The following is a 26,614-nucleotide window of genomic DNA, read 5'->3' on the forward strand; positions in this document are numbered from 1 at the left end:
GCCAAAAGAAACAGGTAATTAGGGGAAAGGTAATTCCATCAGGGGGAGATTGCGACCACCGGCTCACAGACCACCTACCCCAATTGTACCGCAGACTCAAGTGATGTGGAAAAAGAATGACAAAGTATGCATACTAATTTACATGCTGGGCAAAGGGACTTTAACCAATCATTTAATAGAATGATAGTGCATACATATTAGGAACTTGAATATGTTAATACTTTGTGTTATAAATAACTGTTAAACTGGAAGCTTGGTGTGTGCTGTCTTGGGACAGACACCCATATCTGCACAAATACGCAATAAAATACATCTGCTCTGTGTGTATATTGGCGTACTGCACACCAGGTAAATGAACCTCAGGTTCTGGGACAACAATACTGAAAAGAAGAATTACTTTTATCCTGGATGCAAGATTAAGACTATGCAGTGCTACATAGCTAACAGATGATCCTATCCTGGAGCTAAAGACTTGGGATAGGTGGGTTTGTTCCCCAGTTCAGCTGTATCTAGCGGTTACCTAAGTTTAAATATTTAAGAGTGTCTAGAATTCTAGCTGCATCTGACTTCACTGAGAGTTAGCCAGCAGTCCTATTGAGTGCTTGTCTAGCATACTTGGTTTTTAGACTGCCAGTCCGCATGGCTGAGTTCCTTTAGGTCTAGTAGGCTACAAACTTAAGGAGTAGTTGCACTTGATACATACAGGAGATAATGCAATATAAATAGTCTAGGGGATGCGGGCTGTCAGGATGAATCTAGTGAAAGGTACCCATGTTGGGGGTAGAAATAAAAGAGGATGTTGCTACTACTAAGTGGATTGAATGCCTCAGTAGAAACTTTCTTTTTACTAGTCCTAATGTTCTAATTGCAGAGAATTAACTGGAACATGGTTTGGGCCCCTCTCTAATAATAAGGTTTATTTTGTGATGACTGGCATGGTACTTAACACTGCCTCACTGTGCTATTCCAGCTCAAAATCATTGTTACAATAGTTGCTTCTTGCATTCTGCATCTTAATGCTGCTGTTTTAAACAGGCCATCATGTTCCCTGCAGGATCAGTTGTGGCTATCAGTAGCAATACAAGGCTGGGGAAGAAAGGCAAGGGCCATGGTACTGTGTGCAGGTGACAGGCGACTGCCAAGCAGCCTCGCACCCAGGGCCCGGTAGGACAGCATGGCAGGACAGCTGGGAGTGAAGGGAAAATGGTTTGAAAAAACAGAATGAACCTGTCCACACCGCTTACTTTTACCACCTTGCCTCACTTCAACCAGGAAAGATCAGGTTAAAATGTTTCTTTTTGCTCACTTTAAATGCTTTACACTTCTGTAGGAAGGAGAGGCCTTACAGTGAGGTAGAAACAAGTTAACTTCTAGATATTTAAATATTGAAATACCTGGATATCTGTGAGATGATAAGGGAGAAAGTCAGTACTGAAAGGTGTACAATCTGCTGGCACATAAAAAAGCCCACTCTAAGGTGATTTCCAGACAATTAGTTATATTCTTCTCTAGGAAGAAAAGACAGATTCAAGTCACTTTTTGAAAATACTTAAATAAAGCAAGCACCTTCACTATGGTCTATACTTTAGCCAGTTCGTGGTGATGTGGCACTTTTCAGTTAAAAGTCTTTCTTCTCTGAGACTCCCGCGCTGCCCCAGCTGTCAAAGGTACGTGCCAAGGAGTGAACAGTGCTGTGAGTGCTGGGCTGCCAAATGGAGTTCAGGCTGAACCTGGTGAAAAAGTTTTCTGTGTGCGGGCTTTGGTGGCTCAGGGCACCACAAGTGTTACACAAAACTTCTCAAAGAAGTCTGCTAAAGGGGAAGTCAGCCCTGGCAGCTAGTTATCAGAAATTACAACTTCATTCTAATGATTTTTCTCTAGTAGAAGTAATGAACTTAGGCTGCTGGGTTGTTTGTGGTACTCCTCCCATCCCCTCATTTCCCAGTGAACTAACAACACAAGAAAACAACTGGTGTCATGAGAAATGTTACAAGGCAGCGACAAGGCAGTAAAGTGTAAATTGTCCTGGGAAGGTTAAAGATAGATTCCCCACTCTTCCCCCTGTATTTCCCTCCCTCCCCCCCACCCCCAATTGCACTAATTTCTCTTACCACAGGTTTTGCTATTAAAGCTTTACAGACAAAAAATCCTCAGCAGCTGGAGGTGCTTTCATGCTAAGAATCTTTCTTCTCCTACCTTGATGTCTGATTAGTATGTACGTATCAACTCATGACGTTTTTTCTTGCAGCTAATACTGCTCTATTTTGGGCTTGAAACCCCCCAGATATCTAGGGGAAAATGTACATATATTTAAAACTCCATGGAGTTTGTTGTAGCCAATCTGGTTATTAAGCACATGCAGTTTAATAAGCTGCATTTGTGTAAAACACTAGAACTATGTGGTGGGTAAGGGACAATTTTAGTGAATTGTCAAGATTTTTGTATCTTCAGCTCATTTGTAGACTTTGTTCTTACATTATCTTCATAAAATAATGCCACTTTAAGGAAAGAGAAATTTGAGCAAACTTTATGTAGGGAGAAAAAACACATCATTAAGCTAAACCGCATTGAATGTGGTGACATACTGGAAGTGCCGTCTTCTGAAGCGCAAGTGTAGGAGGCCCTCAGCCTGTCCATTGGTTCTGGCCATTCTCCCCACCTCACAGGACCTTCCACTGTCCTTGAGCCAGCAAAAGGATGGTGCAGTAAGTCTGAAGATGGCAGCAGTACAGCAATGGAGAATAGTATCTTTTGATTTGTGGATAAAAAGGGTGCCCACTCTTTCTTGGTAATTTGACATCTAAACTTTCAAGCATTATGTTTAGCAGTCTTTCCCAGTTGGCCCAAATACTACAGCACATGTAAAGACAACACAGCAGGTGTCACTGGGAGCACAATCACTGTAGAATTACTCATGATACATGAGTATACCAGGAAAAAAATGTGCATTTTCACTGTTTTTTCCAGAAATAGAATTTTTGATGCTGTACATCACGTTGTTCTACTTGGGGACTTTAGCGCTTTGACTCCCAACAGTTAAACATCCTAATGTTGAAAAAAACTCTTCCATTTCCTTCTGCAGGAGATGATTTCTCTTCTCAGCATCTTCACGAGCACGTTCAGAATTCCTCAGCTTTATCTCCAGCATCATGTATTTCTTTCGTTCTTGGTCCAGTTCTTCTTCTAACCTAACCACTTGTTTCCTCAGGTCTGCACTTGTTTCTTCAATTCTTAAAACCAAAGGGTAAAGAGGGAGAAGAAAAAAAAAGAGGGTTTTTTTAAGTGGCTGGATAAATAGTCCTGATAGCTATAATAATAAGTTGTTCAACTTAGAGCTAAAATATCTTTGTTCTAAGCAGAAGTTTTAAAGGAGGGCATTAATTGCCATTTCATTAATGTTGAATTTAAGGGCAGAGACTGCTTGAAAGCTGGAGCCTCCTCTAGTTGTGTCTTGAGAAAATATGCTCAAGTCTTACAAAACAGTGCTTACTTTTGAGCAACAGACTGAATCTCTGAGGAGATGTATTAACTCTTCCGTTAAGCTGAGTTGAAATATATAATTCCAAAATCTTTTAACCTCTATTTTTATCCTGATACTATTTCCCTATATGGATAGCCAGTACAGAGGAACGTCCTTGGAGATCAGGTAGGAATAAGATCACAGTCCTTCCTTCACCATCCATTTTATGGTATTATCTGTAAAGTTTGTGACTGACATTGGGGTGGGGGAATAGAAGTTTTTCATACTGTACAACATTTTACAAAAACCAACTTCTGATATGAAGAAAAATAAGAACAGACCTTAAATAGTTCATCTGTGCATAAAGCTCTAATGCAAGACTCAGAGCTTTTCCCTGAGGAGGTCAAAGAACAAGGTTCATGGTTTTTTGATTTGAAAAAAGCACAGAAGGCACACTGCGTGCTGTCCTCCCCATCATATTTCCTCCTCTCAAGACAGAGTAGTGGTGTGTTAATACAGAGGAGGGAGTATATCCAGATACTCCTATCTGATCACTAGACTATTCAGAAAAAGTGATATCAAAAATTAGGCTTTTTCCTAGGAAGTGTCCCACCTCTATCTTAAAAAAAAAAACCAAACCAAATCCCCAAAACAAAAAGCCAACCAAAAAACCACCAACTCTTAGATTGATTGATCAGTGCAATACCCAGCTGTGAAGCTGGGGTGCCTGGCTTCCATCTGAAACTGAATGGGTTATTCTTAGACAGGGTAAATGAGACTCTACAAAGGCATGCTACAGTTTCCACAACTCAAAAAGAAAAAAAAGAAAAGAGGACCTTTGTGACAGTACCAGCAGGGTCTGTGAATTAACTGGTAATTATTCAGGCAATGCAGTGCATCCCCTTAAACTTTCTTCACATACAGCTAAGGATGGCAATATCACAGAATCGTAGGGGTTGGAAGGGACCACTGGGGATCACCTAGTCCAACCCCCCTGCCAAAGCAGGGTCACCTGGAGCAGGCTGCACAGGACCTTGTCCAGATGGGCTTTGAATGTCTCCAGAGAAGGAGAATCCACAACCCCTCTGGGCACCCGGTTCCAGTGCTCCATCACCCTCAAAGTAAAGAATTTTTTCCTTGTGTTCAGCTGGAACTTCCTGTACTTCAATTTGTGCCCGTTGCCCCTTGTCCTCTTGCTGGGCACCACTGAAAAGCGTCTGGCCCCATCCTCTTGACACCCACCCTTGAGATATTTCTAAGCATTTATAAGGTCCCCTCTCAGGCTTCTCTTCTTCAGGCTGAACAAGCCCAGCTCCCTCAGCCTTTCCTCGTAGGAGAGATGCCCCAGTCCCCTCATCATCCTCGTAGCCTTCCTCTGGACTCTCTCCAGTAACTCCTCATCTTTCCTGAACTGGGGAGCCCAGAACTGGACACAGTACTCCAGATGCGGCCTCACTAGGGCAGAGTAGAGGGGAAGAAGAACCTCCCTTGACCTGCTGGCCACACTCTTCTTAATGCACCCCAGGATCCCATTGGTCTTCTTGGCAACCAGGGCACACTGCTGACTCATGGTCAACCTGTCATCCACCAGGACACCCTGGTCGCTCTCTGCAGAGCTGCTCTCCAGCAGGTCCACCCTAAGCCTGTACTGATGCATGGGATTGTTCCTCCCCAGGTGCAGGACCCTGCACTTCCCCTTGTTGAACTTCATCAGGTTCCTCTCTGCCCAACTCTCCAAGCTGTCCAGGTCTCACTGAATGGCAGCACAGCCTTCTGGTGTATCCATCACTCCTCCCAGTTTGGTGTCATCAGCAAACTTGCTGAGGGTACACTCTGTCTCTTCATCCAGGTCACTGATGAAGAAGTTGAACAAGACTGGGCCCAGTACTGACCCCTGGGGGACACCACTAGTTACAGGCCTCCAACTAGACTCAGCACCGCTGATGACAACCCTGTGAGCTCTGCCATTCAGCCAGTTCTCAATCCACCTCCCTGACCACTCATCCAGCCCACACTTCCTGAGGTTGCTTATGAAGATGTTATGGGAGACAGTGTCGAAAGCCTTGCTGAAGTCTAGGTAGACAACACCCACTACTCTCCTCTCACCCACCCAGCTGGTCATGCTATCATAGAATACGAATCATTGCCACAACTTTCACAACAAATTAGAAAGTCACAGATAGTTGCACTAGTCACCAACTCCAGCAGACTGGCAGCTGCACTGATGGGTGACCAGGAATGTGCAGGATGTCTGAAAAACACCTGCCCATCTCAGTGCAGGCAGACTTTTTATCACCCAGATTGCTGCAGAGGACTCTTCTGAAGCTCAAATAATTCCCTTCCTCCCCCTCCTGCCCCTTACATTTTTATGTCCTACTGCTCTGAGCTATCAATTAAATTTTTTTATCACAAAGTTTTAGGGGTCAGCTACAACAGCCTAGACTAGCTGTCCATGTTCTGAATTACATAGGGTCACAGTACTGCATTGTTTCTACATACACAACATAATAGCCCTCTCCAAGTTACTTCCAGTTTCTTAAGTCCGAGGTGGTAAACTTGAATTACTGAAACTCAACAGAGAATGCCTGATAATTATACTAACCTTGAGGGAGGGAGGCCTGCTCTGGAACAGACTGGTTACAGAAAGGCCATAAAACTTGCCTCCCTCTGACTAAGAGAGAGAAAAGGTAGCTGATGATGATAAATAACAGCTTTTCCATCAGCAAGTGTTCCTTACCTCTGCCCCAGGCAGGTACTGCCTCTGCTTTCCCGCCACTTATGTATGTGCCAACAAAAAGCTTCATTAAAACATGCCCTGCTACACACAGAGTTCTGCAAACCACACAAGTACATGTACAACTGTAAAGGAACTAATTACTACTTTTGGGGACTAAATTATCTTCAGTAAAATAAAGCAAGTGATGCAGCCCAAAGTTTTCCTGCTAAGCAGCCTCCCTTCTTTGCTAGTTAGCTCCTGTCTTTCCACAGGAGCAGACTTTCATGCGGTCTCAAAAGGAATATTTTTTTGCACATGTAAATCACTGCAGATGTAGTAAAAACATTGCAAAATTTTTGAGAGCTAAAAAACTTGGCTTGCAATTCTTAGACTTCACAGCAAGATCCTTCGGGCAGTAATCCTGAACAGCTGGAGTCACCCTGTTTAATACAAAAAGCAGTGATTGCATCTTGCCTGGTTTTATGAAGCTATTAGTTCATTAGGCATTTTGCTCCTAGCTACTTTGCCCTGTGAGACCAGGCCATTTTATAGTCCTGCCCTCCAGCCACAGTGCTCTCTGGCCCTGTCCAGCTGAAGGGAAAAGGCAAGTGTTAGAGCTCAAACTGCTGAAAATGCTCAACAGCTGGAATGAAGAACAGGTCTTCCTGGACATCCCTTAGCTGAAGGTCCTCTTGGAACAGTTTTGCTGATAAGTAGTAGAAAGCCATCTCTTCCCCCAGGCAGTAGGTAAAAAATGTGCACGTAGATACACATTTCCAAGTTCTGCAGCCTGATCTCCTTTCTGTTTATTTCTCTGTATCCCTGCAACAAGGCTTGCCAGGGCAGCTCTGCAGAATTAAGTGCAAGGCACATACCCTCATCTTCCTCCCACTCTGCATCAGGAGGGGATCTAAAAAAAAAAAAGCTATGAACTACCCTCCATTCATTGACAGACTTTTCCAACACACCGCGCTAGCAACGGGTGGTGTTCTGATCAGCTCTTCAACATGGAACACAGCAAGGCAGGGGTAAGCTTTTCTCTCACTCTGTGATGTCAGGTGGGAACTGAAACTGCTATATGGCCTGATTCTCCTTCCAGACTCACATACCAAGGCATTGCAAGAGGCAGGAAAGCTGCAAAGACTGGCAAGCCACCACCATAGGAAATCATAAGATAAAGACAGCAAGTGAAATTCCTACCTTAACAGATGGCTCACTGGAAAAGATCACAGTACAGATACATTTTTGAGAAATCACTTCAACAAGAAAAAAGAGGCAACAAACATAGCCTAAAGCTGTGCTATACCATCTCTACAAAGAGTTATATGTGCGTTTGGTACTGTGTTTGGGAGACTGATTGGAAATTGAGGCATGTAAATGCTACCAGAGTTTTAATAATTAAAAAGGTAGAACATTAACACCTTTAACACACAAAAAAAGCAGAGAACTCAACTATTTCTAAGAAATGGGACTACAGCCCTTCTTCAGCGCAAAGTGCCAGTGCTGCAGAGCCAAGGGCAGGGATCATTCCTTTATATTATAACATGGTGTGCAATTTTGCATATGGCTGTATATTAAAACATAGCTAATTCCTTTAAAAGACAATATTTCACTTGTATATTTCCCTGCATACTAACCTGAAAGTCTTTATTAAGCACTTACACTCATAAAACCTAACATACTCACACAGATGAATAAATATAACTTCCTAGTTATTAATTCTTTCTACTTTCAACAGCCCCTGCCCTCACACACACCCCTCCTGAAAACTGGAAGGAATGAGCACAGATCTCAAGTACAGCACCAGCAGCTGCAGTAAACATCAGAGTGGACAAAGACCTGCACAGTTCACGTTTCTGCTGTACAAGTAGCACCTTACTGCTGCTTTTAGTCAGTAGGTGGCCACGTCAGCAAAGGACCACTACAAGTACATCAAGAAATTAAAAGCAAGGTTTCTAGAAGTTCAACACAAAAGAGCTACCGAAAAAGTTGTAATTGAGATGCAGTCCCAACACTGCCACTGCCAAAAAAAAAAATCCAAACCCGGAGAACAGTCAAAATCAGTTTCCCGAAGAATGTTTCTGTTGGGAAAAACAGCAAGAAGCCCTCGATTTCAGACTGATTTGGTACAAATTTTGACACCTGCACAGACCAGCAGAGTTCCTTGTTGAGGCCTGGCCACCCTGGGTCCCAATCCCTCCCTCCCTCCAAGACAGATGTTTGCTTTGCTGTTTCTCCCAGGACACTGACAAAGAGTGGTCTTTGGCATTAGCTGTGCAATTCTGATTTGCAGTGAGAACACAGAATGTGAAATATTGGAAATCCCTGTGTGATAAATATCCCATTTTTTAATCCTCTTTTAGATCAGAGAGAGTAAAGTTGAATGCAGAGAGCAGTGAGAAAAGAACAGAACCGTATCTGCTGTCTCCCAAACACAAACTCCAGGTCTGAGAACCCGATATGCTTGGTAGCCCACACCCATGTTCAAATGGGGGGGTAATGTTGGCAGACGACTTCCTTGTCCCCCCTGCAGATGACATTACCTTTTGATACTAGTCTCATACTCAGTCCTCTGTTTGCTCAGTTCTGTCTTTAGCTCCACCACCAAGTTCTGTAAGGCCCTAGAGCATTTGACAGAGTCTCTGGAAGCTGCAGCTGGGTTGCTCTGTTCACTGCTGCTGCTGCATGCTTCAAACCTGTCGATGCTGTTCTCCAGATCTGCAGTCTTGACCTCACTCTGAGACAGTGAGCCCTGAGTTATCCACTCGGTTTTGAGAGAGCTTAAAGCAGGAGAGTCACTGGCCCGGCAGGCTGGGCAGCTGCTGACTGAGTCCACCACAGAGATTTCACATGATGATGTAGACCATGTGGTGCTGGCCATACTGTGTGTGCTAAGGGAGAGGCTGGATGAAGGGACATTGTCGTAAGTAGAGAGTCTCTGGGAAGAACACGCATCTTTAACTCGTTCCCCAGATGCTGTCCGGCGATGGCCTCGGAGAGAGTAGAGTCCATTCATCAACCAGTTGCCACTGGAGGAGAGGTTGGGGATATCTAAGGATGAGCTGCCCAGCTTTGGACTCACAGACCGTGCTCCCTGCTGGCGGAAGGAGTATTTCCATGGAGGCAGTGTCTGCACTCTTTTGTTGGGGCTGGTGGCAGGCTGAGTCAATTTTCCACTGTGCTCTGAAGGAGTGGTTGTCACCACAGGTCCAGGAGTGGCCTCTAGTGCCACAGCATTGCTAGCAGGCAAATCAGCAGGGCTGGGAATGCTGTTCTCCGACCTGCTGTCCTCCCCGTCCTCGGAGATCCACTCTGCAGTACTGCGCTGACGCACAGGTCTGATTTCCAGCTGGCTCCCTGGCACATCTGCCTGAGGAACAGCAAAGATTCTCCCCTGTTCACTTATCAGCACTGTCATCAGGTGCTGAACTAGTGAGGTGCCTGTGGGGGGGAAACAAAGGCAAGCAGTTGATGGAAGACCTCCGACACTCACCCCCTGTCTGCGAGACGCCCTGTGAGCTCCCTGAGAGGCAGGCCTGTGGCCACCATACACTGCAACAGGTCTGCACAAACAACTGCTCTTGGCCTTTCAGAACAGGATTGCAAGAGATAGGAATTGTTCCCAGTACTGGAAATGGGGACTATGAAGGATGCAGGTATCAGTCCAGCTCATGAACGTAGCTGACTAGCAGATTACAAATGATCAGTAGCAATGATTAATAAATTGGCCTCTTGAGGACACCTTTTAAGGATGACAGAGGAGGAGGACACCTGGAAAACATAGCATGTCTGTGCCACACCAAGGCATGGAGTTCAGAGCCATCATCAATCTCACCATGTGCATGCATGCAGGACAGCATAACCCTGTGTGGAGATGCATGCTGGATCCTAAACACTCCAGCCTATTAGCTGGGATGGAGAACCTCTCCATCCAGCTTCCAAAACCAGCAGGTTTCCACAACTATATTGCACGCAGTTTCATAGTCTTAACAGGTCTAGAGCTAGTGTTTACTGAAGAACCAGAAATTTCATCTCAGGCCTTCTTACTGCACTCTTAGTGTATTGAGAAACTTGGAGAAAGTATGACATCTGTATGATACATGCACCTGCAGAAGGTGTAGAGCAAGTACAGAAAGTACTTGGAATTATTTAAATCCACAGAAATGAGTTGTGATTGTTCCCCACCAGTGGAGTAAACCATTATGAACTACTAGAGAACACCATCTACCTAACCTAATTCAAAGCACTTTCTACAAAAGAGGAAAACCTTAAAAAGAGCAAATAGGTAATTAATTCTATCTGTAATCATTATCTGAAATAGAGAATAAGACTAACATATTAAGGGGTTCAAGATAAGACCCTGAATTTAATAATAAGGTTTCAGCCTGATAGCAAGAGGTACTGAGCTCACCTACAACTTCAAGTTTTTGTCTATGAGTGAGGGGAGAGAAATAAACCTCTCTGGAGATGAGGTCACTCCCAACAACCTAGCTGTCAAACTTCAGATACTTCTATTTGAAATTCATGGCTTAAGTTTGGGGAGATACAATTAAAGTGTTTTTTGTTAAGAATGAGCAGCAGTATCTTCCTGTGTCAGTTGAATTCGCAGACCCATATTACCCTGGAGATAAGAAATTTTTATGGAGCGTCTTCCCACTTCTCCATTACTTAACCAATCTTCTATCCTCAACTAACACTAAAGCAAAATGTTTCCAGTGCTCTTCCATATTAGTATAATGATTAAGTCTAAAAATCCAGTCACTGGATCCCTATTTTGTACAGTTCAGGTCTGTCGTAATGCAGAACTCCAGGTCATGTCACTGTCGTATATTCATATGATGATTAGGAGACACCATAAGACCACAGCACCTGTGGCACATGTGCATGTACACACAGTACAAGCACCTCTGCGATCAGCTGAACTGTGTAATGAAATGCCTGAGGTGAACTGAACCCAAACTTGCCATCTGTACCAACTGAATAAAAAGTATGTTGTTGGCCAAGGCTGTAAGAGTCTTATCAGCCATTGGCCAGCTGGCCACCAGGGCAAGTCACAGCATCACGCAACAGATTGAGGTTTCAGCTATCCTTACCTTGCAGTGCTGAGCAACTCCGCATCTGCTCCTGCACTCACTTTTTCTCCTCCCCACATTTTTGTACCTTCCTCTTTTGAGGGGAAGGTCTCAAACTACCCTTAATAACATGACCCACACTTCTGTGGCAGGCTTCAAGTCCCTGAACAGCTATAGGATGTCAGGCCATGCTCTGAATTTGGCCTGTTACCTTACAGTGGGTTGCCATCTGTGGGGCACACACCTACAGTGCCTTTCAGAGGTCACTTGTGCAGAGCTAAAGGCACTGGCTGCCTCTAAGGTGTGATAACACTAGCATTCTGTGAAGGATATCCATCACACAGAACACCACATCACCTATCCCCTACAGCTAGGGAGCAGTGCCAGGGCTGAGTTCAGACATCCTGGGCACAGCATTTCCCTCTGTGCCTAATGCTCGATGAATCCATCAATTCTCTTTGCAGACTTGCCAAGATCCCACAAAACTTGATGCAAAGACCCTGCTAAAATTTGCACCACAGTAGTTGTGCTCCAGTGCCACCTAGCACAGGGGCTGTATCCCAGCCCTAGTGTCAGCCAGCCAGACACCATGGCCTGGGCATTTTCTGACCCATATATAGGTAAAGATTTTTCAGGCTTCAGATTTTTACATCCAAAATGAACAGCGATTTTCAACTTACTCCTTGGGTTCTGTGAAGTTCTGACCCATACACAGCCTGCTTAGAAGACAACACTTCTAAGACACCTAGTTACAGCTGCACAGCAAAAACTATGGTGCCTCTTTCATCGTGGACTGGATGTCCTTTACAGGGAATTGTCTGACCAGCCAATGCACCAATACTAAACGATAGCAGCTTGGTACTTAAATATGGTCCTTCTGAAGAACATTTGAGCTTTTATTTTAGCAGGGGGTTCAAAAAGCATAACAACTTACAACAGGGCAGAGGCATCTCCATGTGGTGGAGCCAGCATACTCTTACACCTCAAAGACACAGATATTGTGTTATCTTACAAGAGTGGTACCTACCTTCCATTATGGTCACTGGATCTTCCATCTTGGGTCGTAATATATTTGGTCCAAATACTGTAGCCAGGTTCTGGACACTCATCTTGTTAATGCTGGAGTGAGCCTGAACTTCATCAAGAAACCTTGAAAAGCCCCCCAGAGAAATCAAAGGAGGAGAGGAATAAGAAGTCACTTCTCATAATTACACTGTAGGTATTCTGGGGCAGGAACAGTTTTGTCTTGTGTTCATACAACCCTGATACTTGAAATGCTCCTTGGGACAAATGCAGCTTAGATATTCAGTAATAACCCCAGATCCCTCCTAGTGTGTAAACAAGAGAGGACAGGACGGTTTGTGCCAAAGGTACCAGCCTACCAGGGATCCAGCCTTCTACTGGGTATAAAAGTACAGATTTCCACATTTTTATGGGAATTCTCCAATTACACAGATTGACTTCTACCATTTTTCACTTACAGATATAACAGAACTAAAAAGACATTTCACTCATCTCCTTGTCCTAGAACTAGCAGCCTGTGGAAAGAGCTTTGTTGCTTGAATCTAACAAAATATGGATGAAGAGGTAGCCCAAACGCTTCCTGTGAATGCATCAGCTGGACAAACATCAATATAAGAAAAAGACTATGCAAGCCAAAGATAGCACATGAAGAAATCCAGACAGACTGGCTATCCATATGTATAAGCTGGAAATCAGCAGAAAGTCTCTACCAGTTAATGTTTTCATAATTTGGAACAGCCTCCCAGTAGGACTTCTAGTAAGGGAAAGGCTGTAACAAACACCTAAATAACTTGTACATAATTAGCCAAGTTGTAAAAAGGACTGTGTTACATGCAGACCTACAATAGCAGGAAACAGGACTCTGTGGCCTCAAAAGTGAACAGTCTCACTCTGTCTGTACTCCATTTTCTAAACTATTGTTAATTTTTGCATGTTTGGATGGGTTTTGGCAGGGAAAAAGTGTGCTTGTCATTCTGCACTACTTGGCCAATTTTTGAATGCTTCTACTTGCAGCCTGACTTTTCTAGGGACTCCCATTTTTTCTGCAGCTTTGCCGTGTGGTGGACACTGTGCTGAAACCCTCAATTTTCTTCACTAAGTCAGAAGCAATTTCTACTTGCCTTTCCTTTGCTCAGTTCTTCACTTAGAAACACGTATAACGATATTGCCTTGCCTCAGCCATTCATGTTTTGAGGTGCTCAGGTATTAAAACAAATGGCTATAGAATCACATAGTGAGGCAAAATAATCTTTTTAAAGGATTCAGAAAATACATTTCAGAAATGCCATCTGTCTGTACACCTGGGAAGGATTTGACATATCTTGAATAAGTCACAGGCTTCATGTCAGTGTTTGTGTCTACTGCCTGCTCCAGATGTGCAAATCCCAGTGGTCATAAAGGGACTAACTGCCACAGAGACTAGAACACAATATAAAGTTCACTATGTTGTATCTAGGGTAACAGTCCATTCCAGCTCTCAAAACACATTCCAATCCACTTTGCAAAAACTGGGAGAGTCAGCAGAGAGATGAGGGGAGAGGCAAGGCTGCGGAGTCCCTGGTACTCTAAGAGCAAGCCACTCCCAACCTCACTTTCAAACCAGAGCCGCAGCCAAACTGGCTATTCTGACTGCATCTGCTACTCAGCATGTGTCATAAACTTTCCAAATGTGCAGTAGCTACAAAAAATTACTTTCTTTACTGGTCTTTAAATACTTTTGAGAGAAATAATATAACATATTAGTATCACTCATGCCTAATGCCAATGTGGTGGGTGACAGCAATTTGCTTGGGTGATGCTCTTGGATAAATCAAGAGCTTCCTTCAGGCAGGCTGCATATTCACCACGTGTTTTATAGGAGCAGTAACTTACATGTAAGTAATGTTTGAATATTCATACTTTCAGAGTAAATGATTTGCATATAAGATTAAGCCTCACAAAACTTAATAACTTTTCCGAGTGTTAATTAATTTCACTTACTTGCATATGTATTTGAGGAGGTTGTAGTTGGCTTGGGGCAAATTCTTCACCTGTTTAACTAGTTCCTGGGTACCCTGAGGGACAGGAAAAACAAGACGGAGAGCTATTAATATAAATGATGCAAAGCAGATGTGACTTTCCTTCAGTACTACAAAGTCCCCTTTCTAGAGTCAAAACTGTGAACAATAGATGGTAACACAAGGAGGTTTTTCTTTTAAAAAGGCATCATCCAATGTGTTCTGCCTTACCAAAAACCCAATGTCCAGAACTTGATTCAGTTCTCAAAATCAGTGGAAATCCTCCTGTCCACTTTAGTGGAGGCCTTCAATTAGTGAGGCCTGCTAGTCTTCAAAGTCTGCCCACTGGCATCAGTATAAAGGTACCAGCAAGTGTGCCTTTTCAGCACCTGCCTATTTGAAACTTTGAGTCACTGAGTGTAATACAAATACGTTGCAGTAATGCTCAACTCAGCAGAGGAGAGTTTTTTCTTAAAAAAGCTAAACAACTTTCAAATTCAACTACTTCCTTTTCAATTACTTACTTCCATTTGCAGTCATTATGAGCTGTGACATACTTCCTCATAAAATTTCTGCCTTTACATTAAAACATAAAATGAGACATCTGCTGGAGGAGTGACTTAAAACCCTGAAGCTACTTAAATCATCTAACGAAAACCTCTAACTCAGGAGGCTATTGTCCTTCCACAGTCCCACGCATCATTTGCTCCCTCCTGTCAATGCTGCAGTTGCCCTGAAGATTTGCTTATTCTTTGAGACAACTAAACTTTTTGTGGGAAAATAGATACCCCAGTACATCTGGGAAGAGTGATAGCTGCTAACTAATGATGGAGGGCTGCTAAGTAATGGTGGAGAAATTCCAGAGACAGCTGGTTCAAAGCCAAAGAAGTGCAGCTGGACATTCATTTCAGATTTCCCTCAATTTATCAAGGACTGTACGGGACGGAATTATGTTGGCCAGCCTCTTGGAAGATCTTCCTGATTTCCTGAGTCCAGAGAAGTCAGAAAGATCCAGAGATCAGTCCGTATTCCTGCCTCTGTCCTTAATGTACTGAAGGTATAGACACTTTTTTATTCGATACGTCCCAGCACAAAAACAGTCCCCTAATAAAACACTGAAACTTAAAAAAGAATTCTTAAAAGCAGTCCTGTTTAATTCCTTAGCTTAAAAATTACGCTGATTTAACAGTGACAATGAGGCACCAATAAAAGACCAGTCACTTTTGAAAATCTCAATCCTCTTTTTTAAACTTCTGAAAACATTTGAGTCAAGGGCATCTGCTACTGGTGTGAAGGTTAAGGACAGTTGTTCAGGTCACCCAGCTTTCAAGTGAGGAGTTTCAACTAGAAATTGGTGAGCTAACAGACCTAATTCTCTCTGAATTTTGCTCTGTAACCTAATTTATTTCAAATACAGAAATCAGGGGGGTATTTGGCACTGTATTTCAAGCACTCTGAATTAAAATACTGTGGCCCCACTGCATGCAAGAGGGGATTTTGGAACAGAGATTGCAGGCAGTTGTGAACAGCGGGAAACATAACCTAAAGGTGCAAGATGCTACCTGAAAGAAAAAAGCTTCTAAATCTTTATCATCTGTACTGTGTCATGAGGAATCATAAACGTGTTATTACACAGAAAATATCTTCATCAAGGTACAAGCACCTGCCAGGGTAAAAAAGGCTTTCTCTCCCACTGCAGCATTTATCAGCTCTGCTGCAGATTTGTACCCACCAACCACCTACCAACAGATGGCAGGAGGCTCAGTCTAGTAACACCACAGCTAAAGTGTAAAGGAAAATGCAAGCTAGAAATTGCTGTGTTAGTAACCAATAGCACTGATCATGCGTATGGCTCCAGTCTTGCAAGCAGTAGAGGCACCACACTGTTATATAGCACAGTATTTTGCAGTAGTAACTCTTACCTCCTTGAAAATCCTGCATGTCTCATTTACCACAGACACATGCTTTTCAAGGAGTGACAGTGATCCCAAATCCGAGGATTTTGCAATGTATGTAACAGATCAGCACCAGTTAAGAGCTTCTGTTTGGGCTGGAAAACTAGCAACACTTCAGATGTTCACCCAAATTCAGACCCCTCTTTAAGAATTCGAAGCCACGTGCTCAGCCCACTGAACTGCTATACGCATCTCTAGAGTACAGGCAGCAGTGAAGGCCAAAATACTACCATGTCAAGTCAGCTCAGACTCAGATGAGGTTCTAGAGATTTGAAGATCGTTCATTCACTCTTACTCTAAAATTGCTCTTCATTTTCAGTCCCTTCTCCTAGCCATCTGGGATCGGAATCAAATCTTTTTTAATGCTGCAGTCCCGCTGAGATACTTAGAGGCCTCATCACAACCTAAGGCCTCTGTTACGTTTCTGCTTGCATTCCAACACCAGAGATTACTTTGGTGCAGAATAAAGACAAAAAGTAATTTGAATGAAAACTGGAAAGTTTACAACAGTGCTGGAGTTTATTTTGCTGCAGATGAAGATTAGGCCCAGCTAACATCGTAACTCCTATCTATAGTCACAATGTAGCAGCACGAGGTGCCAACAATTTTATCTGAATGGCTATTTTGCCTTAAGTAATTCTGTTTTAGTTGGTAGGGTGGGTGTAGAAAACTAAAGAAAATGATATTTTGAATCTAAAAGTCTCATTCAAAACTTCCAAGTGAAAAATGAAAACATAATAGTACTTCAAATTAAAACAACATCTTGCATTTTGTTTCCAAATGTTTTTTTTTTCAAAATAAAACACTTTATTTTTAAATTCCCTGCTTATCATTTTGTGCTAAAAAATTATGGTTTCATTGAAACCACATTTTTGAGCAGGGGCACTTTCGATGTGAGAGGCGAGTCAGGCCCTACAGGCTGGGTATGACTTTGTGCTACATTCTGCTCCACATGCTGATGTGCACGTACAGCCTCTCCATCCTTGGTGTGTGCACTCCAGCTTCCTTTCTGAAAAAGTAAACAACACTTGTTGAGGGTCCAGATTTTCCTGACAAAAAAAAAAGTGGTTATGCTCATCAAGACACCTTTGTGTCAGCACTACCTATCAGCAGTACCATATTTTGTAAGCTTTCATTTTGGCTATCTAGTGCTCCTCATCGCCTTTCTAATCCAAAGAGAATACTGCACTACAAGGCATTTGAGTCTGGCCTTGCTCCCACAAAACTAAGACAGATATTGCTTCCCAAACTGCTGCAGCCTGTGCAGGCAATATCAGGCAAACTATGTAGTTAATAAGCTGAGCAACTGATATACAATTATGCTTGCCCAACTTGGCAGTGTCTCTACTCTTGTGCAATACTGCTTAATGGATCCAAAACTTCCCAGTCTGCACACCTAATGACCAAAATGAAACCAGCTCCACTGGCTTAGAAATGCTGCTGTTTCTTGTGAAAACAACCGTTGTGCTGTTTATGACATAGCACCCTGCAGAGATGCCCGAGTTGACTGAGGATAAGGCAGAAAAAGAGCAAGTTTTGGAGCTAGTAGACACGTACCTAGACCTATTAAAAGACAACACTAGTGCACTGACACACTGATGTGGCTGTATCCAAGACACAGGTGCATATCCATGTGTGGCAATATGCTGTGTTATGCATAGAAATTTGCTTTCTCAGAGTTGGCTGGAGGTGCATCATGTGAGTACAAATAGTAGCAAACTTGCCTTTTATACATAAAAACCTGACATTACCAGATACGCTACATTTGATACATGCAAACAAGTACTTTCCTATGGGCATCACAAAGGGCTGAATTTCCCCATATTCTTCTGGCACTTGAAATACAAGTGAACCCCAGGCTCTCAGCAAAGAACAATTTTTACAGTCCTCACCAGAGACAAAAATGTGAGAACACTCTTCAGGACAGAAAAGGCATAGAACTGTGGACCATGACTTCTAAGCCCTGAGGCCTTTACTTCTTTAGCTGATACTAGTAACCACCTTTACAGTTTCTTTAAACCTCTGTTTAGAAGGTGGCACAGTTCCACCCGCATTAGACCAGATCCAACGTGCCTTTGCATTCAGCAAAGAGCTCAGGCATTTCCACAAGAAGAACAATATGGATGAAACAGATCAATCAAGCAGATTGTCAATTTTCCTGCTCCTCCCAAGCAGTGAATCAAAATTTCCATGATTGCCACAGACTTCGAAGTTTTTGTCAGCCCCTTCCCTTGCCTGGAAACCGAAGAGGAACATCATAAGCAGGTTCTGGCGAAGTATTCATAGCATTATTTCCCTCATTTTGGGATAATATCATAGCCTGCCCTTTTGTAGTGCCTTTCCACTAAGAAATACAAAGAGCATCGCACTGATCAACATCTCATCCACCAAAACTCTGGGAAGCAGAACATGCTGTTCTGATATATGAAACTGAAAACACAGAAAAAGGGAGTGACTTCATACAGCTTGCTAATGAGTCCACAGCAAGGCTGGGAAAGGAACCCAGATGTCCTACCTTGCATCTCTTGCTGATTATGCTACAGAACAGCTTTGTTCAGAAAAAAAGAAGCACCAGGCTACAAGACTGACTTCAGAAAAGCTCCTGCTTAAAGCAGGAGCCTGTGATATTAAAACCCAATTCACAGCTTCATGAAAATTCAGGGTAAGGTTCCCAGGAACTTCATTGACTTAAACCAGGACTGAAGAGTGATGAGAACAAAGCTGCACTACGTTGAGTTTTGGGAACAACAACCTTTCAGGTAGAAGGAGGCAGATTAGAAGGATCACTGACCTCTCCCTCATCTTTCGAGAGCAGCTGTCCGCAAGAAAGAAAGTCTTCATATTTGGCAAAGGGGATGACAGGCTCTGGCAGCTCTCGAAGGTAAAGCTTCAGGAGTGACGCCACAGTGTGAACATCCGTGTTGCTGTAATAGAGAAGAGGCAAGGAAATTTATAAACCCACACTACCCCAAAGCTTGATGCCTTTCACTGGGGGTGCATCAAGGTCCATCACAGAGACAGGGACAAAGTAGGCACATGGAAGGAAGCTGTTCTGCCACATGTTTCTACTAGGCAGGAGGGTCTACCTGGTAATAAGAGAAATCTCCCATTTTGTCAAGATATAAACGCATCTCAGAAAATACGGGCAGTAGAAGGGATATGCCCGTGATACTGCTTAAGGTAGGGTGGTGCTGAGGTTCCTCAGCCAATGTGGATCAGGAATGCCTACCATATAGTCCAGGCAAGTGCACAGTGATCATGTAGCACTGACAGTAGAGCTCTGCATCCTCGTGCAATCCAGCACAACCTCTGATCCTCTCACTGATCCTTCCTGCCTGATACTCTCCCCAGCGAGCACCCACCTGTGTTTGATGGGCCACACTCGCAAATGTCCTGGTCAATCATTCAGAAAAAATGGAGGAAGTTTTATTTCCTCCAGGCCCTCTACTGTCATTTGGCATGGCTGCCTGGCTTGTGGGTCAGATCTCCTCCCCCAGGCTGGGATATCTGGCATTTCCTAGCCCATCTGTTATGCTGGGGTATCAGCTTTTCTTCTCTCTCCCACTCCAGGAACTTCTTTTTCCTCTTCTCTCTCCTTTGTTGGGGTTAAGGTGTCAGATCCCATGATGAAGATGCACCTGTTCTTCCCCTTCAATTTCCTATCCAGCTTTTGAGGTATGGTGATACCTCTCCCTCATACCAGTCTCCTGTTGTACAACTTTTTTAATCTCTGCAGATGACCTCCCCAAAGGTTTTGTCTGTTAAAAGTCTAAACAGATTCTGTCACCAGCTCCCCACTACCCACCATCATCCTGACAGTCTGAGAAAAACACATCAGTAACCATGGGACAGCAGAATTTCAAATCCTCACCTCTATCTAAAAGCTGAATCTCTTCTGCTTAGTATGTTTTTAAGCATTTTTGAAACACACAGCTAAAACAAAACAGGAAAACTACAATAGTAAGCTGCCAGAAGCTACCACTTGCTACTAATCCTGATAATGCTATTCCTATTAAACAGCTCCACTGTATTTGAGAATACCACAGTTTCACACAGTGGTTTTCTTCAGTTGATTATAAATGCTTTACAAATGAGGTCAGTACCCTTATTCTTTTTTTCTTTTTCAGTGTGGAGTTCAGGCATGGACGGTGGATATACCAGCACTCAGAAGCAGAGCCTGGACTACAGCTGCAGCTCCGCTGGCTGCAGTTATTGTTTCATCCGCAAGGCCATGTGAAATGCAGCCAAACTTTCAGCAGCATGGAAGTGCAATCAGAATAGACTGCTGTAGGTGCTTCCAAAACAGCAACACCTATCCTTTCATGAGAATATACTTATGCATTTAAAAGCCAAATGAGAAAAGCAAGCCTTTTAAAAATAATATTTAACGATCAGTCATCACAGACTGCCCCCACCATGGGGCAGGCAGGCTCTAGCATTTGGAAGATCACCGTAGATGTAAACAACATCCAAAAGCACTGACTGCAGCTAGCAAAAAAAACGGTATTCTTTTCAGTGCACTTGATTTGGAAACAAGCATATGGATTTCACACTTGCAGAAAATATTTGCTGCTGCCTAGGTATCCTAGGCCATACATGCATAGTTTTAGTTACACCTAAAGAAAATTGTGCTTGCTAGGAGGAGAAACTTAGTCAGGGTGGAACTACCTCTCCCTTGTTGTGATCTGTGAGTATACATATCAAAGACCAGAGAGCTGGGCCTACAAGTCACAGTGGACATGGTAGAAAGAGCAAAAGGCAATGACTGGGGGACTCTCAACTGTCACACTACTCGGGTACCCCTAGGCTTGCCTCCTTTAATTCTGTACTGAAACTTCAGTTATCACATTTCAAATCAACTGCCCAAAAGGCAGGCATTCCCTTCATGGAGATCTTTACTGCCCCTGTCAAAGGTGAGACTTAGCACTGACCTATTCAGCCAGTGCAAATGCCTATGGAAATAAAGGTGCTCTCTGCTTTAAAAGTCCTGGGGGGAGACTTGGCTTATCTTCATGGCAACGAAGTTAGTATGAATTAGACTAAGGTAAAACATGCAAGTGAAACTGTCATTCCTAATTAATTCCTTCCACAGATACTCCTGTTCCAGAACATGAGCATTTTCCAAAATAACTTCGTTCACTTCCACAAGAATTAGGATAATTCTAATTCTGAACTAGAACACCCAGACATTCAGTTAAAAATTCAAAGATTTTGTTCAAGAAAAGATTAAGTGAGACAATTTGGTGATTTCAAATATTTGACGCTTCCACTTAGGGAGCAAATACTGACTGTGGTTAAGAGTCAAAGAAAGAAGGATGGGTGGTCTGGGAAGCTGAGAGGAGGGAAAAATTAGAAGAATGTTCCAAATAAACTCTAAGGACATTCTTTCCAGAAAAAGACCAAAACTGTGCTGCCCTTGCAGGAGAACACTGGCTGTTCCTGCAGCAGTAGGCAGGGATGCTACTGGCAGTGTCAAGACTGGCTGCAAGTCCAGGGGAAGTGATCCCCTAGGTTAATGTGCAGGCAATATACCAGGTGCTGCCTGCATCACCTAGGAAAGCGGGGCTAGTGAGTTCCAGCAAGAAATGGAGCCAGGTCTCCAAGTCAGGATCCCAGATCTGATCCCACTTCTGGACCTATGAGTGAGATTGGGCCAGATCTACACAATGGCCCTGGAATTCAAGGTCTCCTGTTAGGGTCAAGGACCATTTCTCAAAGCACTGTTTAGGTTAGCACAATGCTGACCTTCACTCTGGGTAGCATGTACATACGAGAGAGGGAAGGAAATGTTAGATACATGTATGGACAGGATTTGGCTGCAAGGTCCTTGAGAGCATCCACCCTCATGATGGTCTGACTGCCTGGGCTCAGGGTCAACATCGAGATAGTGCAGCTGAGAGCTGCCCCTCTTCCCTTGCTGACCTTGGATGTAGCACCCTGAGCCAGGGCTGACACTCTTCCTGTGGGAGCTGATTTCAAGCTAAGTCTCTGTTTATCTCATGTCTGAGCGACAGCTCCCACTGCCTCACAGCCATGTCTGTGCCTGGCTACAGATCCTGTTGATCTGGCCTGGACCCTGACTCATGGACAGATTACCTAGCCTGATCTTGGACCTGCCTCACCACTATGCACTTGCCTGGTGATCACTGGACTGTGTCACCACCTCTGCCAGACTTGTTACCACAGTTCGCTCCCGGCTCACCTTGCTTTGCAGAGCAGCTGGCCCTGGCTGCTCCCTGACATTGGCATGGTCAGTAGGACAAAAAGGCAGGCAGCATGCCTTTGTACCAGGCAAGGAGTGATTACGTCAACATTTTTATGCTGGGAAGAAATATGCAAAATTGCCATTTTTATTTCAGAAACATTTGACTCAAGTTGTGTTGAAAATCAAAAGAACTATTCGGTTTTGAAACAAATGTTCCATCTCAGCTGCTGAAATTATGGACAAAAAAATAAATCATTTTGGCCAAGAATTAGTCTGGGGTCAGAAAGCACTTTCTTACAACATGCTGACCAATTCCATACATTGCACGCATAACAGCCAGGGAAGATGTGTGAGATGGTGGTGGCTATTCTGAAATCTGGTGACAAAGGAAGGGCAAGAGTTGAGATAGTGCCCCTGGGCACATCTGCTGTGGCTGCGGCAAGGGAGAATGCAACTTGTGAAAGCAGTAAAACACCTAGTTCGCCTCTGTCATATCCATTTCTGTGGTGCGATCCCTCCAACCGTTGAGTATGTCACACCCAAATCAAGCAACGCGTTTCATTCCATATGTGCTTAAACTGAAACACTGGAGTAGCCCCATCTAGATTAAGGGGCTCAATTTCTCCCTTTGCTCAAGCACTTCGCTGAACGAAGGCCTCCTCACCGAAGACTGTGCAGGAGAAAGCCGCAGTGGCACTTTAAAGGAAGAGAATGACAGTGTGGAAAGAACATGTAAACTAGAATAGCCACTGCAAGGTCATTCCTGCCAGAGTTTATATGCCACAGGTAAATCAGCCTGAAATTGGTGATGACAACTCACCTGTCAAAAAGGGGCTTCTCTCCACAGTCAAAAGAATCCTGCAGATCTTTGACAAGGTTGGCTTGGCCAGGCATCCGAAAGAGCCCCTCTTCTGTAAGACCTCGCTCCCGAATAAAATCTACACACTGTTCCACCAGCAGTGGGGCCAAGCGCTGGCCATACTTTCTCTCATACTGCACAGTGTCCTCCAACCGCTGTCCAAAGATTCCTGCCAAGAGAGAGGAAGAGAGACATCTGGGTGTCAGCTTAAAATCTTCTTAGGCTATTGCTCACGGCATACAATGACAGAAACTTTCACATGGAGGGGATGCACATGTGTCAAGGGCTAGTTTCTAACAGACTCAGAAGAATAAAATTATCTTTAAAACTAACAATTGTATGTTGAGGGTTTTTTTCTGCTTAAGAGTGCTTCAAACTATCCTCTGCTCTAAGCCAGTTTATATTTCAGTATGGACAAGGAAGGTGGGGTTAAGATTATGTTTACGGTTATCTGCAGCTGTGCTGAATCTGGATTAAGTAATTGTACTTCCATTGCTTCTTCTGTCCCAAGAATGCCGAAACAAAGGCTGCTTTGACTTTATGGAACACAATTCCTCTCTGCATGCACCCACCTCTTAGCTGTCACACAGCTGCTCTTCAACAGCTTGCAGCTGCCCAGTCCAGAGGTAGCAATCCCTCTAGCAGGGGATTGCTAACATGACAGCATACAGTTGTCAACACTAAAACTGGCTATTGTGAAAATCCCCCACCACCTTGCAAGCTTTGTATTTCTATTTCTTTAATTAAAATTGCTGAATGAAAATTAAAACACAGAATAAAATGCATGCTAAATAAACAGTCCTTCCTACTAAAACATGTGTACTCTACTTCTTGCACCATGAAAATATCAGAAGCACCATATACTCAAAAAAGGCTGGCCTAGGTAATTCTGAAGTCAGATGTACTGTAGACATACATTACCAAGTATGAAGCACTGTCTCTCTCTTTGGGGAGATTGGAGTTCCTGGTCAATACCAGCTGCTGAATGAAGATCTTTTCAACAACACAGAAGGGGCTCAGGCTGTAAGACCCAGAGGGCTTAGCTCAATCCCTGCCAGTAGGAGACTGCTCCCTATAAAAGGACAGCTGCCGAGTTGTGTTCTGAAACCCTAATTCTAGCACCCTACAAGGTGTGGTGGAATCAGGGACGATAACACCCAAATTAACCATATTTTGGTAAGAAGAATTCAGTAAGTGAGAGAATCCCAGAATCTACTCAATTTTAAATGAGACCAGACCACAGCAGATAGGAAATTCTATTCAAAGATTTCTCAAAGCAATAGGAACATTTCCACTGATGTCAAGGAACTTTAGATCATGCATTAAGCACTCAGTTAATCCTGCAGGTCTGAAAAAAAAAGCAGCATGAAACATTTGAGTTACACTGTATTCACAACCAACAGCCAGAAGCAGTGTTTGACAGATGCATACGTGCTTATATCAGGCCAGGGGATTTGGTTGTTTCTTAAGGCTCTACTTACCTTCCTGCCAGTAACCACATTTTCCATTTTTATTTTAGTGCTGTATTCTTGGGAGGTTGATAACTCCTGGCAGGAAGTTTCCTAATCAGCATTCACTGTCCTTCATGGGAGACATCATGTCAAACCATACCTGCTTTCTATATTCAGTCCAACCCTGCTAAAATCCTCAGTGGAGCAAACCTTTCACTATCAGTTTCAACTCCCTGAATAAAACATGCAAGAAGGATCCTAAAATCCAATTTCCTTTCCCTGCCAGTTTGTTATACATCAGAAGACAGAAACCATCCTTAGACCACAGCCTGCACAACTGCATTACAGCATCAGAGTTGGAGGGCCATGAAGTCTCAAAGCAAATTCCCTCCTTTTCCTGGCAGGAGGGCATGCCCTGAAGCATGGGAGTGACTTATCTTTATCACTTTCAATATTGATTTTCTTGCACAGTAAAGGTTTTGCTACTTCTCCTTTCTAATCTGTTTGAATTTTCACTGAGATGGGTGCTTCTGAAGTCACGTTCTAGGATAGGGAATCTCCTTCTGCTTTTGCACAGGTTGTTTTGTAATCTCATCACATAATCCCTGCTGTCATGATGGGACACAGCAGAGCTGCTTGGTGTGTGTGGCTCAGCATTGTTCAAGGGTTTCCAGGGCACTTACAGAGGCTGGGCAGCCATGAAAGAATTTATCAGCCCAGTTTCTCAGATAACTTCCTAATCTAGATCATAGCTGAAAAAGTGAAGTGTCCGTGGCCTGTTAATCTCTCAACCTCTCTGCTGATCCTGCTCATGGGGGAGTTACTCTCAACATTGCATGTCTGTACATGTCTGTAAATACACAGAGGAGTGATCCAGGTAACAAGAGTTCCAAGCTACAGCACAGGCCCCTCAGCTCTGAAAAGCTAAGGAGGAGTATGTGTCCTATCTCACCTCCCTCACGCTGTTCTGCTAGTGAGAATTTATCCCTCTTCCTCTGACCTGTATGTGTGATCCTGGCCCACTGGCCAATGCAAACCAAGGTCCTTCAGCATTAGTTACAGCAAGCTTGGGTCAGACCCCAACCTGTGCACCTTAGAGATAAAAAACCTCCATATTCTATCATCACTCTCTGAGCCAGGCTTCCTCCCACCAAACCTTCAAATGATACATGGTATTCACTCTTCTAGATGCATGACATACAGGTTTAGGGAGGTCAGGCTGTAGTACATGTCAGGGCAATTACAGGATAGTAGCCCTGTTTTCTCAGATCTCTCCTTGTTGAGTCATGGCCCTATTTCCTAAAGGGCCTGTGTAGAGAAGGTCTGGGAAAGAGGCAATATTCTGCATTCCCCAGCTGTAGAGCACAGATATAATATTTTTCCAGAAGCCCATGTTCTGGTGTTCTAGACTTAACTCAGAGCAAGGACAAAGACAGTGTCAGACAACACATACGCAAGCACACACAGAACAACTGCATCCGTAGACTCCACTCGCAGTAAGAAGCTTTGTCTACTTTTCCCTAGTCTTGGCTGGTCTGTGGTCAGCAACATGTTCTAATACATTTCAGGCAACATCAGTTCTTGCCTTCCCAGTCAACTTGGATCACAATAGCTGTAGCTTTTTGTAGACTACTGGGTAACAAGCTGACTGAAGCCAGAGACCACTGACAAAGAGGTCAAGGAATGTGATGCTAACCTAACAGATATAGAAGGGTGACCTGCTTTGAGATTCAGAAGGAGCAGCAGGACCTTTCACAACCATACTATTAACATTACTACAGGTGTCTGCCTTCTCAGGCATGGAGTTTGGTAATAACTTTTTCTCCTGGATGGATGGAAACAGCTATTTTTGGAGGAGTCAAAGGCACTGTAATAT

At 43.6% G+C, this 26,614-nt stretch overlaps 1 protein-coding gene across 6 annotated transcripts in view; it reads right to left on the reverse strand.

Annotated features, from left to right (window-relative positions):
• Positions 1-2,093: 2,093 nt before the first annotated feature.
• ARHGAP22 (Rho GTPase activating protein 22) overlaps positions 2,094-26,614 on the reverse strand; it is a 170,211-nt gene continuing 145,690 nt past the window's right edge. For all 6 annotated transcript variants that reach the window (XM_075423344.1, XM_075423343.1, XM_075423342.1 and 3 more), the window contains 6 exons: positions 23,249-23,456; positions 19,015-19,147; positions 14,252-14,325; positions 12,276-12,397; positions 8,720-9,617; positions 2,094-3,230 (listed from right to left, as the gene is read on the reverse strand). In XM_075423344.1, coding sequence (XP_075279459.1) covers positions 3,002-3,230; positions 8,720-9,617; positions 12,276-12,397; positions 14,252-14,325; positions 19,015-19,147; positions 23,249-23,456 — 1,664 coding nt within the window. In that variant the 3' untranslated portion in view covers positions 2,094-3,001. The remainder of the gene's footprint in view (positions 3,231-8,719; positions 9,618-12,275; positions 12,398-14,251; positions 14,326-19,014; positions 19,148-23,248; positions 23,457-26,614) is intronic.

This window comes from Opisthocomus hoazin, chromosome 6, assembly GCF_030867145.1.
Source record: "Opisthocomus hoazin isolate bOpiHoa1 chromosome 6, bOpiHoa1.hap1, whole genome shotgun sequence".
Lineage (NCBI taxonomy): Eukaryota > Metazoa > Chordata > Aves > Opisthocomiformes > Opisthocomidae > Opisthocomus > Opisthocomus hoazin.